Raw genomic sequence first — 16,367 nt, 5'->3', positions numbered from 1 at the left:
AGGAAAAAATAAAAAAAGACGAAAGCGAAAAAAGAAAAGAACCAAGTGTGAAACCGCGATGAGACCCTAGCCTCTCTCCAAAACAACCCTCCAGTCTTCCCAGAGCCTTGCGGCCGCCACGACTCTCCCAAAAGTTTTTATTTCCCTTTACTCTTGCTTCCATTAGGTCACCCGGCCCGCCCACAGCACTTACCTGGGGCAGCGCACTAGCTGCCTGGCCCCAAGCGCTGCCTCCCCCCGACACCCCCTCCCCCGTCCGGACAGCACCCAAGGACACCCCCTCTCTAGAAGGCGCAGTCCTGGAGCTCGGCACGCCCGTTCCACTCCAATGCGGCCGCACCCCAGGGCGTCCTCTCTCAGGAAAGCTCAACCATCGAGCTCAGCGGACCCCGGACACACCAATCCGGCCGCACTCCATCCCTCGCGCTCGGTGCACCCCCGACACCCCCAATCCGGCCGCACCGCAAGGGCGCCCCCTCTCGGGAAAGCGCAGGCTCGCGGCATTGCGCACGGCCGCTCCGCCCTCACCTGAGCCGGAGGTTGGCCATGAACTCGGGCATGGAGACGGTGTCCATCAGCACGAAGTCCGCCTTCCCGAACTCCAGGCTCTCCTGCTCCGCCATGGCGCCGGCGCACGGGCTCAGGTGGGCGCGGACGGGTTCAGGTGGGCGCGCTCGGGCGGCGGGGGCGGGGGCGCGCGGCGAGCTCGGGCGGGGCCGGGGCCGGGGCGGGGCGCGGGGAAGGGGGCGCCGCGGCGGCTCGGCGGGGCTGGGCGGGACGGAGGCCGCCCCGCTGCTCCTCAGCGCGCTCTCGTCCGGCGCGGCTCACCCGGCAGTTTCCGCTTTTCCCGCGGCTGCTGCCCGGCGCTGTGGGGGAAGAGACAACGAGACGGAGACGGCGGCGGCTGGTCCCGCCTCTGGCCTTGTCTGGCCCCGGCCCCGCGGCTGCCCGCCCCACTCGCCCCGGCCCGGCCTCTCCGCCCCGCCCCGCCCCCCCCGGCCGAGGAGCCGCCCCCGCGGCGCAGGCCACCACCTCCTCACCTGGGCGGCGCGCACGCGCGCGGCGGCCGGCGGGGGCGCGCTCCGGGCCGGGCAGAGGCGGCGGGGTGGCAGCGCCCTCTGGGGACGGGCGCTGGGAGCTCAGGGGGGCGGTGCCGAGGCGTGCGAACGTAGGAGGTGGGTGGAATCAAGTTTCCAGGATTGCCGCCTCCGCCCGGGCTTGGTATATGCCAACAAAGTTACGAAAGTATCTTGTGGAGCTTCTCGCGTGGATAATTCATTACGATTCTGTCACCCTGCTGCGAAGCCCTCTCCTGCTCTTCTGCTCACATCCTCTCCATCCTTAAAATGATGGTTCACGCTCAGACTGAGAGATAGTAATAATAATTAACACGTTGGGGGGTACCAAAAGTGCCCAGAGCTTTTATAAGGGCCTTAGAGAACTTAAGTAACTTGCGCACGGCTACCTAAGTAGTGGGGAAGCTGCAATTTCATCCAGGTCATTTGACTTATGAGCCCCAGCGTTTAGCCACATGGCAGACTGCTTTCCTTCTCCAGTGTTCCGTGATCTATTTTTCTCTTCCACTCACCTAAGCATGTCATCAAACATTATCTTATATTGTTATTAAGTTTTTCATCTATCTATGTATCATCTCCCTGGGATTACTGTAGGCTTCTTGAGCATGGGACCATGTCCTGAACTTCTCCATATCCCCCTTGACACACACCAAGGAGCTTGGTGTAGTGCCTTGCACATGTACATATGAAATGCACAATGGTTCAATGGAATACAATGGGTTTTAAGTGGTCTCCAATTTATAGATATATTGGTTGATCTTGGAAAATTCTTTTGGAACCTAGACTGCATTTTCTTAGTGAAAATCTATTATAAATGGCTTTCTAAGGCAGCTGCACCTCTTCAGTCCTGTGTTTCTATTAGGACCATCTTCTATTTCAAAACCTACCAGGAAATCTAGAAGCCCCCATAGACCTGGCTGGACTTCTACACTATGGCTGACTGTGAGATGCGTAAGCCAGACCTAAGGACCTTGCTCACGTTTGCTTCAGCTTCCAACAACCCACCCTGGCCAAGAGAGAGGGTAAGACAGCTTGATCACCTCCTGCATGAGCACGTCTGCCATGAGAAAGCCACCCCAATCTCTGTCACAGGCAGAGATGAGTTGTAGTCTGACTACCATTAGCAGCTCTCGTTCTTCAGAAGACACCTCTCTGAATCTCAGCATCCTTGTTCGTGGAATAAGACCTCTGGGTTAGATACTTTCCAAGGTAGGACCATCCTTTGCTTGGGTCATTTGTGTGGGTGGGTCAGTGGCTAAGTGCGTGATTGCATAGAGTGTGGTACATTCCTAAAATGTTTGCATTGGTATGTTTTAGTATACAATAAAACTGAGTTTCAAAAAGAAAAGGAAGAAATCTCAAATTCTGTGCAATTTAGAGCAACCAGGGACCACACTCATTGGAAACGATTATTGGAAGATGGAGGTAGGTATATCCCCTGGGTTGTTAGGGCAAAAGCAGTTGTACAGTGGGTAGGATCTATGGTGGGATGCAGCTGTGGTTTTCACATGGCCAAAGCAAGGGGACTCCTGTGTTAATCAGTGTCTTGTACAGGAGCCCAATGTGTAAAACATATACACAACATATGCAAAGTGTAGTGTATCAACTTAAAGTGCAAATTAGTATAAAATCAGGCATTGAGACCAATGAAGCTCTTTTGCTGAACCCAAATCTGTCCAGTGGGGCTGTAGGAAAATATTAACTATTGGTGTATAAAGAATATATGGGAGCCTTTTTTTTTTCCAGTCTTCTTGCAACTTTTCTGTAAGTTTGAAATTATTTTGAAATATAAAGTTAAAAATCAAATAATCTAAAACTGTTCTAAAATTTTAAAAGGTTTATTTTTAAGAAATCACATTGTAATAATTTTTTCCTATTTTGGAAGAAAATCTGAAAAAGAATACACACACACACACACACACACACACACACACACACATCTGAATCACTTTGCTGTACACCTGAAACTAATACATTACAAATCTACTATACTTAAAAGGAAAAAAAAAAAGAGAGAGAAAGCAATCATGTAACACTTAGAAATGAAAGTCACATCGGAAGTTTGCAGACATTCCAGAACTGGAAAACCAGCACACACTTTGAAAGCTCTGGTACAGACTATCTATCTATTCGCTCTGGTTGCCATACATATGCTAGGAGATTATAAACACTAAAACCAAAAATAATTCTAAAACCAAAAATAATTTCAACAATTTCTATTTTAAATATGTTTTTATAATTTAGATGAAATAATTTCATGTTTACCTTAGTTGTCAAATATGCCCCAGAGAGGGTACAACGTGTTCCCTGCCTGAAATTCTCTTCCCTCTTGTCCTGCCTCTCACCCCTGTGGCCTAGCTAATTTCTGCTCATCCCTCTGCCCTCAGCCTCAACGTCACTTCCTCCAGGAAGGCTTCCATGATCTCCTAAGTCAGGGTTGGCTAAGTCCCTCCTCTGTGCCCCCACAGCACCCTGGAAGTGTCATCCTCGTTACAGGCTGAATGCACTTTAACAAACCTATTGTCCATCTATCACATTAGAGTGTCAGGGCCATGAGTACTGGAAGCTGTGTCTGTCCTGTTCTTGGATGTAGCTCTGGCCCCTAGTAGCACAGTGCTTAGCGTGTGAAGCTCTTAATAGACGCTTGCTTGATGAAGGAATAGGGGATGATCTGTGAATCTATGGGTTATGTAATGTGAGTTTGTAAATCCACCCTTGTTGGTAGATTTTCTGCATTAAAAGCCGTTCTTTGTGCAGCGTTTATCTCATTCTCATCTCCTGCCCCTGCAGGCAGGTCTCAGGGCTGTGTTCACTTCTCTCTTGGGGCCAGGCCTGCATGCTACATGTTCACACTGAACAAAAGCTGTTGTCCGAAAAACCCGTCTGCTGTTGACACCAGCTGCAGAGGATCTGCTCTGGGTTCTCCCTAAAAAATCAACTCTGAATTTTCCACAGCAGATATTTGCTCCCATTCTTCTACTTTCCCAGAATGTTTCTGGGCTGCCCACCCTCCCTCTCTTTACCAGGTGCGTTGTATGCGGGAAGATGGCTCAGCATAAGTCCCACAAGACAGAAGCAGGAAGGCCAGGAGAGACATAGTCACAAAGTACATTCAAAGGGCATTTTATAAATTTATTGTATAAGCCCCAATTATTCTAGAGCAGAAGTAGAAAGGCGAATTTATGTTGCAAAATAACTTCCTAATGCACTCACAACCATATGGAAATGATATGGAACCCTCTGCCCTAGATATTATCCAAAACATACATCCTCCTCTTTCATGCCTAAGGTTGGATTTGAACTAAGAACGATACATCAAAGACAGCGTATATGCTCTCTATGGTTTCTGAAGCCTAAATTTTTTAGAGTAAAAACAGACCCAACAGTTGTCTCCCTGGTGTCATTGATGACTTGCCCACCTGTGGACCCCTCCCCCCACCCACCCCCAACTCCCTCACCCCTGCCTTTCACTCTTTAGACATCTCACAGCCCAAAGGAAAGGGAATTTTCATAGCAGAGGTCACTGTCATAAACTACCCTGAAAGCCCAGAAAGTGACTTAAGAAGCTCACCTTCTCACCTCTAGCTATTAAAGACAGAGGGACGGCGGACCAATTGCTCAAGACCTGTCTCCGGGTTCTAGGAGTTTCTTGCCCGCTGTGCCTGTGGTTCAGCTGTGATTACCTGTGACGATGCTGAGTTGGGGACAAGGGTCTTCCCTTAGCTCTTTGAAATGGCTGATACTATAGACAGAGCTACTTTTAACATAATCAACCTAAGCGCAAAGGAAGTTGGGAGATGATAGCAGCTGAGGAGGGGGAGGAGATGGAGGAGGAAGAAGAGAAGGAAAGTGGCTGCAACTGCCAGGGTCTCAGGGCAGCAAGTGGATAGTAACAAGACACTGGTTTCCAATTTTTAGGTTTCATTGTCCTTTGATGAAAACACGGGAACTTTCTCTCCCAAGACAAATGTCTTAAGCACATATGCAAAACAGTTTGCACGTGGACTCTCCTGATTCTCCCAGGCCCAGAATAACCTGTCTGTGGATCCCAAGTTAAGAACCCCTGGGCGGAAACTAACACACCATTGTAAAGCAACTATACTCCAATAAAGATGTTAAAAAAAAAAAAAAAAAAGAACCCCTGGGAATTCCCTGGTGGACCAGTGGTTAGGACTTGGCGCTTTCACTGCTGTGGCCCAGGTTTGATCCCTGGTCCGGGAATTAAGATCCCGCGAGGTGCAGCCAAAAAATAAATTAAAAAAAAAGAAAAAAAAGAACCCCTGAGCTAAGAGGGGGATCACACCACAGGTCCTAATCATTGGGGAATGGAGAAGAACTTAAGCAAGGCATGACTGTCAGTATCCCGTGAGTCACCAGAAAAGGGCTGTCCCAAGAGCACGTCCCCGGGAGTTGGCACTGGAGCCACATTGTTTAAAGCCTCAGGAAAGACAGGGTCAGATGGTAGGAGTTGGCTGTCCAGGCACGTCCCTCAACTTGCTAGGACAGAGGCCATGCCCTACTCATCCTTTTATCTCCAGCCCTCAGTCTGTGCCTGATGCCCCTTAGATATTTCTTGAATCGAGTAAGTGAATTAATTAGTGAGTTAATTTATTTGTAAATGGGGGTGTGTAGATGTAGGGTTATATTTCAGGGAGCATGTGACATTTCTCTGTGCCCTATGCCAGAAAATCAATAACTCAAGCTATTCTGGCCATTAGAAGGAGTCCTAGAGCTAGAAAATTTGGGAGTGTGTTAGGAACCCATGAGAGGGAAGACACATCCACAATCAATTCATGGATTGAATCCTGCATCTTAAGGCAGGATGTCACAAATTTTAAGGTGTATAAGAATCACTTGGGATCTTGTTAGAAATGCAGTCTCAGGTCCCACCTGAGTAGATCTGAACTCACTGAATTGCAATCTGCGTTTTAACAGGATCCCCTAGTGACGCTGCTGCAGCCAGATTGTAGACCAGACCTCCCTGGGTAGCAGGATTCTAAGGAATCCTAATGGCCATGTAATCAAACATATGTACCCCTTTACAGATGGGGAAAGTGAGCCCCAGAAAGAGCTTCTGACTTTGACTAGGTCAGAGTGAGGCACTGGTAGAGCTGAGACCAGAACTTATACAACTTCCGATTTGGGTAGTGGATTGCTTCCACTATCCAACATGAATACTCACTTGTAAGACAGTGTATGTGTGTGTGTGTGTGTGTGTGTGTGTGTGTGTGTGTGTAGTAAAGAAAAAGGAGAGCCGCACCCTAGATCTCCCCTGGGTAACCCCAGGACCTCCCTACCCCATTTCTAAGTGGGAGGCTGATGTCCTCCTTTTCCCCATTCTCCTTGTTCTCTTCTAAAAGCTTGGAGTAGAGGCTAGAGAAAATATTGCTGGGGTCAGGAAAAGTCCAATTCCTTTCTCCCCTCCACCTGACAGAATAGCAAGTAGTTAGTACAGATAACATCCGCCATTAATGTTTGATTAGTATCCAGAGAACTGACATTGCAGGAAGAGTGTGACATCATACTCAAGGTGACGTCTTCTAATCTGCCTCCCAGACCCCATCTCCTCCTGCCGTTCATGAGAAGTTTCTCAGCTGGTGAGCTGCGGCTGTATTCATCTCCTAGTGTTAAGATCATGAAATAAGATGATGTTAAAATGCACAGTGTGACCCTCTAACTTTATCCAGTCAACTGGATTCATTCTTCAGACTACCTAGAGGTAGAATACGATGAGCAGTACTTCTATCCAAATTCTGACAACCTGAACTCTAAAGAAATGATACAGGGGGGAATTTTTAATGACTGAAAAGTAGAATCCACAAAACCTAGAAGACCTCAGTGGCCAAGTGATCCAGTATCCCACCCAATGCCTGAATCCCCTCTACCATATGCTATTGACTACAATGCCTGGATCTACCAGGCATTTGACTCATTAGGCCTCCTCCATGCCATGCAGATGTCTCCACACAAAAGCGGGCTCAACACCCTTTCACTCAATCTGACTCCTGAATCACTGCTCAGACTTGCTCCGTGCCCTGTATGTCAGCCAGCTCCCAACACTCCCATCCTCTGCTCCGGTTACTCATAATCCGCATGTATGAACTTGGTTTGCCCTTTGCATCTGCTGTTCCACCAAGAGAGGACCAGATTGAAGTGAATTGTAATCAAGGAGAGGAGCCGAGGTCATAGCCAGTTAAGGAAGAGCCTCCTGTTTTTTTTTGAGCTGACCTGCCTTTTAGGGTTTCTATCCATAGAACCCTAACACTATTTTCTCTGATCTCTTTGAACTCTGCCTTCTCAATGTTAAGTTCTGTGTCTGACTGCTATCTCTTAGCCATGTCACAGTCACTTTCTCCCAGTGTTCCCATCCTTTCCAAGTCTCTATTTAGCCCTTCTGTCCAGAATAGCCCTTCAGTTCAGAGTAGCATTTTTCCCATCCTCAAGAGGCGGAGGTAGTACAGTGGTACCCAAACTTTAGATACCTGTACCGGTGGTGTAGGATAGGGGTTGGGGGGGTCTTCATTTTAATGAGCAGCCCAAGGGATTCTGCTGCCGGTGGGCAGGGGGCCTAATTTAGAGAAATATTGATGGGAATTTTGATGTCAGACATATTGCAGCTCAATTCCTAGTTCTGCAACTTACTACCTGTGTGACCTTGAACATCTTAGGTCATCTTGATAAGCCTCAGTTTCCTCATCTTTGTTAAAGAGATGATAAAACCCATCTCTGAGTGTTAAAACCATGAAATGAGATGATGTCTATAAGGTGAATTGTATAATTCAAGGCAGGTAGCAAGCACTCAATGAATATGAGCTAGCATGCCTATTAGTGTAATTTCTTCTTTTATCTTCAGGATAGGGAAATTATTAGCATGTAATCATTGATTTCATGTCCTTTTTAGGAGACTGAGATTTCTAATAGATGTTGGTGCGTCTTCTGATCATGTTTTCCTCTGAGTTTTGTGATTCGTATTGGTAATTTATTACCATTTCCATGCATAACCATGGACCTCACACTTAGTAGGGGATCAAAAATTGCCGAATATTTTGCATCAAGAGAATGCCATCTGGCTAGGCCTTCTGTGCTACGTTCCCATGGCAACACCACATCTGTTCTTCTCACCCTTCCCCCAAATGCTCTCCAGCATCTTGACATTATGGCAGTGATTCAGTTCCCTCCTGGCCTGACCCTTCCCACTGCCCGGTTCCAGTGAACCATCCCACAATGCCTTGATGATACCTGCCAGTTTTCATTTACTTCTGTGCATTAAAACGTCCAATTCACTTCATCATACAATGTGTGCTCTAGGCATAGATGATGTTTTAAACAGAGAAATAATGAGAGAGGAAGCTGGTGAAATGGTGAAATGGGAGGAGGAGTTGGAGTGGTGGGCGGGACGTGGCTTTGACACAGGTAAGAGGGAATCACTTTTTCCTTTCACGGAAGGGTTCAGTTTAGCTTCCGTGGTGGTGATCAAATGATTAATTCAGAAGAATTGAGCCTACACTATGGATAAGTTACATTCCAAGTTCTCCATCAATGAATGATACACATAGCGACTGCACAGAGCACACACGGGTAATTATAAGGGTCGTGGGGCTCTGGTGTTCAGGTCTGGAAGGTGGTAGAGTGTGGGGTTAGAAGCAAAGGCTCAGGGGCTGATTCTGACACTTATGCACTGATGTGACATCAGGCAAGTCACGTCAGCCCTCTGAGACTCAGTTTCCTCTTCTGTAAAGTTCAAGTAATACATACATCTTACCTCGTAATATTGCTATGATAATTAAGTGGGATAAAGTATGTTAAGCACCTAGCATGGGGTCCGGGACATAGTTAGGACTCAATAAATGTAAGCTGATAGTACTTCCTTATTCACCAGTCCCTCTACTGGGACTTCGATACGGCTCATAACCAGGTGGGAGAGGAAAGAGTGTTCCATTCTGGTCCTTTTTGTCTTTTGAACCCTGGTTCTCTGGTGTCCTCTTATCTGCTGGTTCGTGTCAGGCTGGTCACGTCCTTGTAGCTGAGCTGATACACTGATCGCAGGCAGTTCACGGCCTCTCTATCTACAATTTCTCAACCTTCAGTCTTGAAGGTACAGTGACTTGCTGGCTTTCCCATCCAAGCTTTGCCTCCTGAGTTCCTAATTGCATTTGCATAACCAGGCACACACTTGCCTTTCAAGAGAGACATTTCTCTCGCAAGGCAGATAGAAATACACGGGGCCTAAGCATCACATCTGTGAGGAGCTTCTCCAACCCCACCCCCGAGTCTGGTGTAGTTGCTTTAGGAAGGTCTTATAGACCCATGAATCCCAAATCTGGCTGGTCATTAGATACACCTGGGATGCTTTCGAAAAATACGGCTTCCAGGATCCCACTTCTGGTCCTTTTGAATTGGAATTTTCATGGCTAAGAACCATTGTCATAAGAACACCTGGAGTTAGGCACATACAAAGAATAACTTCTGAAATGAGCATTACCTGGTAAATGGATGGCTGTTACCTCAAATGGGTGCTCCCTTTCACCTGGGATAGAGCCAAAGCACACATGAGTTTCCCACCTCATGCTCCTTCGGGAAGGTAACACAAGCTGGCTTTAGACCCTACGTCTAATATCTCTTGAGGATTCTGAGAGCCTTCATCTCTTGCAAGTGCAGTCACTAATGACTGATTTTATTAGGAAAGAGTGTCTTCCAGCACTCCCTATAAAACCTCTTCAGCACTGCCCTTGCCTACGGCCAGTGCTCTGAGCTAGAAGTGTAAAGACAAGTCTTCCACATGCACTTCATTTGCTTACATGGCCTACGATTCCCTAAGAAGAAGCCCACAATTTATATCCCAGCCAAAGAGAAAGATGAGCGGGCCAGCTCCGCCTTTGGGAAGAAGAGGAGGAAGAAGAAAGAGGCATATTTTAGTTACATGGGGAAAATCCTAAAGCAAGTGAGTTGGGACTCTCTTTATGCAAACTGAGGATGGCCAAGACAGGTATCATGTTAGTGGCCCTGGGTGTGACCTTAACTTCAACTTCTGGTGCAGGAGTCCTTCCTCACACGTTGAGCTCCCGAAAAGTTGCTGCTATAAACTGGATCTGTGAATGGCTGCTATCTTCTCCTACTTGCCTTTCTTTCTGTTGGCAGCAACTCTGAACACCTGAGCCCTTGGTGTCTCCCTTTCTTGTATCTGTTGATAGCTAATCTGTAAAGTGATTCTTAAATGCCCTCCCCTTTTCCTGCAGAGAGGGGATTCACCACCTCGTCTGTTCTGTCGCTTTGAAGAGTTGCAACTAGCAGGTTTTCATTAAATGGTCATCTGTATTACACTTAGAAATTTCTTTAAGTAGGTAGGCACTCATTCCTTTTTTCCTGCCCACCCAACACCTCACCCCATGGCATACAAATTGTAGAAAACAAATTCAGGAAAGTCTTCCCCTTCAAGAGAAGCTATGGGGAAGACAGGAAGGAGATTCTCTGAAAGATGTGTTAAGGCTTGATTTGGGATATTACTTCTTTTTTTTTTAATATTTATTTTATATTGGAGTATAGTTGATTTACAATGTTGTGTTAGTATCAGGTGTACAGCAGAGTGATTCAGTTATACATATACATGTATCTATTCTTTTTCATAGTGTTGAGTAGAGTTCCCTGTGCTCTACAGCAGGTCCGTGTTGATTATCTATTTTATATACAATAGTGTGCATATGTTAATGGGATTTTACTTCTTCATGCCCATGAAGCAAGGCTGAGTGCTCGTGTCTGTAATTGTACCGAAGCCCCCTGTATTCCAGTAGTATCGTTTGGAATCTGTTGTTTATCCTGGGAGAAGAAGGGAAAATGGGATTAAGGAATGACAGGAGAAGGAGAGAAGGTGTGTGATTCAGAACGGGGCTCTCAACCACAGCACTGTTGACAGTGGGGTCTGGGTAATTCTTTGCGCGGGAGGCTGTCCCGTGCATTGTGGGATGTTGACCAGCATCCCCGGCCTCTACCCACTAAATGCCAGTAGCACCCTCCCTCCCAGTGTGACGACCAAAAATGTCCACAAATAATGCCCAATGTCCCCTGGAGGGCAAAATCACCCCCCAGTTGCAAGCTCCTGCAGGAGATCCTGCATTTGGCTGGAAAGGCCTTCGGTGGGAGTACTTGGACTAAGAAGTCTACTGAGCATTAGTTTTTCCTTGGCCTGTCCTTAACCTTGTGGGTCTAGCAGGCCGCCCTGCTTCTTCAAGCCTCCAAAGGGTCAGGTCCGTGACCTTGGGTCAGCCTTTCAGGGCGCTGCGAGGATAAAACCAGATGTCGGTAGGATAAACGTATTGAGTGCCTAAGTGCCAGCCAGGCCTGCTGCGGGAGCTCAGATGAAAACGATGAGGGCTCTGCTGTAGAGGGGCTCACAGTGCTGCTGCTGTGTGTGTGTGTGTGTGTGTGTGTGTGTGTGTTGGGGGGCGCACTGAGGAAATACCTGTAAATTATGAAAACCACGAGGAATGTTTAGAATCCCACCTCAAACCTTTCCTTTCAAGAAACTGAGGCCCAGTGTGAGTCTATGACTTGCTAACATGATGGCTCGTGTCTAGTTAGGATTAGAGCCCAGGAGGGGTGATTCTCAGGGCAGCGTTCTTTGGACTGTTTCTGCTGCCTCTCTAACTTCGGACAAGGACACTAATGACATAGGCAGTGTGTGACACAGGCTCTGAGAACAAAAAGTGCTCTGGTCCTCAGTGGGGGGATTGTGTGGAATGCAGAAAAGCCAGAGGTGGCACTTGGGGAAGAGCCTTAAAGGATGGATGGGATTTGAAAGGTGGAGCTGGGTGCAGGCATGGGAGGTAGAGGTGACAGATCCACAGTGGCATGGGGACCGGAAAACATAGGGACACACCTGAGGAAGAGCAAGTATTCCCAGGTTGGCTGGAGATCCTGTTGGCACAAGGAAGTAAGGCGGGAAATTAGAAAGCGTTAAATGCTCACTAGTATGAATATAGAGTGTGAAAGTATACTGGAAGCTAAAACTATATTTTCCATCTTCAGAAGGTGCCAGATGTTAACTGCTTCTATTAGGAAAAACCAAGGCGCAAAAGTTGAAGTAACCAGAGTTAGTTTGTATTATCCAAAGGTTATCTTTCTCACATACCTACAAATTCCCTTCCCTCCCTCTTCCTCAGAGAGAGCCGATAGGTACAATGGCCTAGTTTCCTTCATCATATCCCTACCGTTGTCCCTTTGGGTGGGTCGTATGTTTCCACGGACGCATGAATCCACAGAAGCCGTGGGTACTCGGGTGCTGGGTTGGACCATACGTTCCTGACTGTGGGAGCCTTCACTTCTCTGTCTCACCCTTATGCTGTCTCTGTCCCAGACCCACCCAGACTTCAGGGGGTGCTCCTGGATCTTGGATGTACTGGGAGCTCTGGAGGAGTGGTGGCTGCAACGGGTTAGCCTGGAGGCGGTTAGACTGTCCCTCTACAACCACAGAAGAACCGTCACCAGCAGAGAGATCCTTGAGGCAGTCAAGCAGAGATGCTCTCGGAAGAGCTTGGGAATAAATGAAGTGAATCTGGATGGCCCTGTTGTTGAAATGATTACACTTGTCAAACAAAATTGGATCCGCTGGAGGACTGATCTGGAAGATGAAGTATCTGAGAAGAACCCGCTGCAGTGGTGGTCTCGGTGTGACACACCTGGTCTCTGGGTCTTGCATTTTTAGCCTCTGACTTAATTTGTGAAAATAGATAAATAAATAAAGGAAAGGCACTTTCTCTTGTGTGTGATGCTTGCTTATGGTTTTTAACATTTTTTCTGAAGCATGCATCTGCCCTGTTTTGAGCTTACCTATTGTATTTTTGGACACAATTCAACATGTTACACTGTGGACTTACCATCGCTCCCCCCACTCCAGCCCCAGGGTAGGGGCTGCTGCCCTGATATGAACTGAGGATTTTTTTTTCTTAATTTAAGCACCCCTACCTTGACTTATGGAAACTAAAAAATAAAGGGAAAAGGGGTCTGTTTGCTCTTTGAGTATAAGACCCATGACGTTGTTTATCTATATAGCACCTAGCATAATAGCATGTATGTAATAAGTGTCAGTCAAATGTAAAAGCTGGTCCCAACCATGGAAAAACAAACCAATTATAATAGTAGTATAAAAATACAATAATTTAGGAGCAGAAAGAATAAATGGGCTGATATATTTTAGACATTGTGGTCTGGGAAAGCGTGGGTAGGCGACATGAAGGAAAAGAAGGGGGGAAGGATTCTGGGCTGAGGGAACAGCATGAGCAAAGGTCCTGAGGCCGGCAGGAAAGCTTTTAGCTTGTTAGAGAAACTAAATGAAAGTCAGAGCAGCCGGGTTCTAGCAAGCAAGAAAGAAGTACATTAGGAGATGAGGTTGGAGAAAAAGCCTGGGGCCGAGTCATGCAGGGTTGGTTTGTTATTCCAAGGACAATGTGAAGCTGCTGAAGGATTTTAACTAGGGAATTGACATCTTGTTTAGGTTTTTGTTGTTTTTAGTTGAGGTTTATCCCACAGTAAGGTGTATAAATCTTAAGCATACCTCAAAGTTTTACATATATATGTTTATATATACTCAGAATAAGATACAGCACATTTCCTTCACTGTTGAGGCCGTGTCAAGAATAGATTCAAGGGAATGTGGAAATGGGAAGATTTGTTCGAAATGTTTTGCATGAGTTTAGTGGAGGGATGATGGTGGGCTGCTTGATGGTGGGTAGCAATGAAAAGAAGTGAGGAGACATGAAACAGAATTTGAGATCAAATCAATAGAATTTGCTAATGGAATGGATATGAGAAGTGAAGGAAAAAGTGATGGTTCCTAAGTTTAGGGCTTGAGCAGTGTGGTGGACAGTGGGGCTGGTTATAGAAATAGACAAGACTCTAGGAAGGAGGACAGGTGTTTTGGGAGAGGTGTAAATTGAGATTTGCATTCCGGACAGGTTAAGTCTTAAATACCTGTGAAACATGCAAACGGAGATGTCAAACAGGTAGGAAGGACCAAAGATACAAATTTGGGAATCAGCATAAAATAGCAACATATACATCAGCAGGAATGGGTGTGATTACCTAGGAAGATGGGATAAAAAGGAAAAGAGAAGACAATTCGGACCAAGACCAAAGAAATTCTAATATTTAGATTCAGGTAGTGGAGAACAGACAAAGGTAACAAAGGGCGGGAAATGTGAGAAATCAGGAGAGGGTAGTGTCGTGGAAGCCAGGAGAGGAGAAAGGGGTCCAGTCCACTGTGCACAATCCTGGGGAGAGTGTTAAAAGGAGATGCTTGTGTCTGTTGCACTTGGTGACAAGGGGATCATGGTGCCATTGAGAAATCTGCCCACTGGAGCAGGGTGGGTATCAGCCAGATTTGAGCAGGTTGAAGAGTGAATGGGAGCTAGTCAGTGGAGACAGCTTTTCTGATGGTGTTGAGACAAAGGGAGAAATTTAGCGCTGAAAGGGAACAGAGACTTGGGCTGGTAGTTGGAGAGTCACTGGGTTCAGAGATTTTGAAGATGATAGGTACTAGAACGCCATTGTTTGCTGATGGGAATTCTCCAGCGTAGAGGGAGATTCAGAAGAACGTAGAAAAAGGCAAAGGACCAAGGACCTTGAGAGGGTGATGGTGGGGATGGGATTCAGAGTAGAAATGAAAGAGGAGAAGATGTGTACAAATATGGGAAGTTTAGAGATTTGGTATGAAAAAATGAGGAAATCAGTACTTTTTTTTTTTGAGTGAAACAAGTGAAAGTGGAGGAGGGACATGGGAAGTTTGCAGATAAGATATGAAGTTGTTGTCTAAGGGACTAAGAGTGTGAAGCTGGGACATATGTGGACAAATGGCTCCCCAGGACTGAGCACCTGCTTAAGGTCTGTGGTCATGAATTGAAAGCAAAGCCAGTCTTGCTGTGTGACTTTCTCCACGGCATGTATCTGCTCCAGTGCCTGGCTGCAGAATGCAGAGTGTGGGTTCTGCAGAGTGAACTAGGAAGGAGAGAGGAGCAAGGGAGCTACTGCATGATGGACCGTCGAATCCAGGCCAGCCAGGATGTGGCGGGGAGCAGTGGGAAGAGAGGGGCAAAACCTCATGGGATTCACAGAAGGCACGGAAGATGTCAGGCCTGTAAACTGAATCTCAGAGAAGGAATTTTCTCTCTCCAGCACCGTTCAGTGTTAGCTAACGCATGAGGGCTCTTGCCTAAGAAGCAGGGGTGACACCCAGTGACCACTCGTTGAAGTGCACCTTCTCGGTTTTATGTTGTCAGCAGACCCCAAAGCCAGCTTGTATGAAGTGATCAGGGGGCGTTCTGCTCCACTTGGGAGGCACTCAAGCCCTCCCCGATTCTCTCCATAGTTGGACCACTGGCCCTGCGCTCTCGAAGGGGGTAGAGATGCTGCCCAGGTGGGTAACTAGACATGGACAGTCGAGGCATTGAAGGCAACCTGGCAGCTGTAAGCCCAGACATGGGCTTCCCTGCTAGGTCTCTGCCGTCCTGGGGATCAAGAACAAGCATCTTAGGATGGCTTTGGGAATGTATAGACCCTTAGGGTTTAGACAAATGCCAGGTAGTGACGCAAACCTCTTCCAGCCCATGGTTGTCCTGGGGAATTGTCAACCCAGCTGACTCAAGAGCTGAGAGGGTCCTAATGTCTCAAACTCCCCCGAGATTCTCCTTCCCCAAGTGCTGGGGTCTGACTTAGTCTAGAGGGAAACACAGTTTCTCCCCAAATCCTGTCACCCATCACAGGTACCAGGCTTGACTTCTGGGCTAAGGATTTGGTTGCATCTCAGTTAGAAGCTGTTCTGTACTCTTGGCAGAAACACTTAAAATTGTCAAAACACTTTTTTTGGAAAGACGTCTAAAGACAGATTTCACAGCCTTCCTCTCTTGCTCTAGTATTTTATTACCCCTCTTCATTATTTTTAAAACTAATTTTCTATTGAGCTAACATTGCTTTATAACATTGTGTAAGTTTCACGTGTACAACATTATATGTTTACTTCTATATACACTGCAGTGTCTCACCGTCCATCACCGTACAGTTGATCATCTTTATCCATTTCATCCTCCCCCCACCCCTGCCTCTTCCCCTCTGATAACCACTACTCTGTTCTCTGTATTTTTTTTTTTTTAATAGCTACTTTATTATTTATTTATTTATTTTTGTTTGTGTTTGGGTCTTCGGTTCGTGCGAGGGCTTTCTCTAGTTGCGGCAAGCGGGGGCCACTCTTCATCGCGGTGCGGGGACCGCTCTTCATTGCGGTGCGCGGGCCTTTTCACTATCGCG

At 46.9% G+C, this 16,367-nt stretch overlaps 2 protein-coding genes across 4 annotated transcripts in view; one reads left to right on the top strand and one right to left on the bottom strand.

The window, feature by feature from the left end:
• The window catches only part of MYO1D (myosin ID), a 350,569-nt gene extending 349,863 nt beyond the window's left edge, over positions 1–706 (bottom strand). The window contains exon 1 of the mRNA XM_059907002.1: positions 529–706. Coding sequence (XP_059762985.1) covers positions 529–623 — 95 coding nt within the window. The 5' untranslated portion in view covers positions 624–706. The remainder of the gene's footprint in view (positions 1–528) is intronic.
• On the top strand, positions 346–12,812 carry LOC132354886 (histone H2A.N). 3 transcript variants are annotated; one of them, XR_009499446.1, is made up of 3 exons: positions 346–644; positions 1,967–2,285; positions 12,427–12,502. XR_009499446.1 is itself a non-coding variant. In XM_059907004.1 (2 exons), the coding sequence occupies exons 1-2, from the start codon at positions 9,856–9,858 to the stop codon at positions 12,772–12,774; spliced, it is 510 nt and encodes a 169-aa protein (XP_059762987.1). In that variant the 3' UTR covers positions 12,775–12,812. The 3 variants fall into 3 exon arrangements, 1 of the variants encoding a protein (XP_059762987.1); XR_009499447.1 differs by having other exon boundaries at positions 1,922–2,285; XM_059907004.1 differs by lacking the exons at positions 346–644; positions 1,967–2,285 and adding an exon at positions 9,856–10,017 and having other exon boundaries at positions 12,427–12,812.
• The last annotated feature ends 3,555 nt before the right edge of the window (positions 12,813–16,367 follow it).

The sequence above is a fragment of the Balaenoptera ricei genome, chromosome 20 (assembly GCF_028023285.1).
Source record: "Balaenoptera ricei isolate mBalRic1 chromosome 20, mBalRic1.hap2, whole genome shotgun sequence".
Taxonomy (NCBI): Eukaryota; Metazoa; Chordata; class Mammalia; order Artiodactyla; family Balaenopteridae; genus Balaenoptera; species Balaenoptera ricei.
Note: the sequence above shows the minus strand (reverse complement) of the source record. Positions and strands in the feature narration are given on the sequence as shown.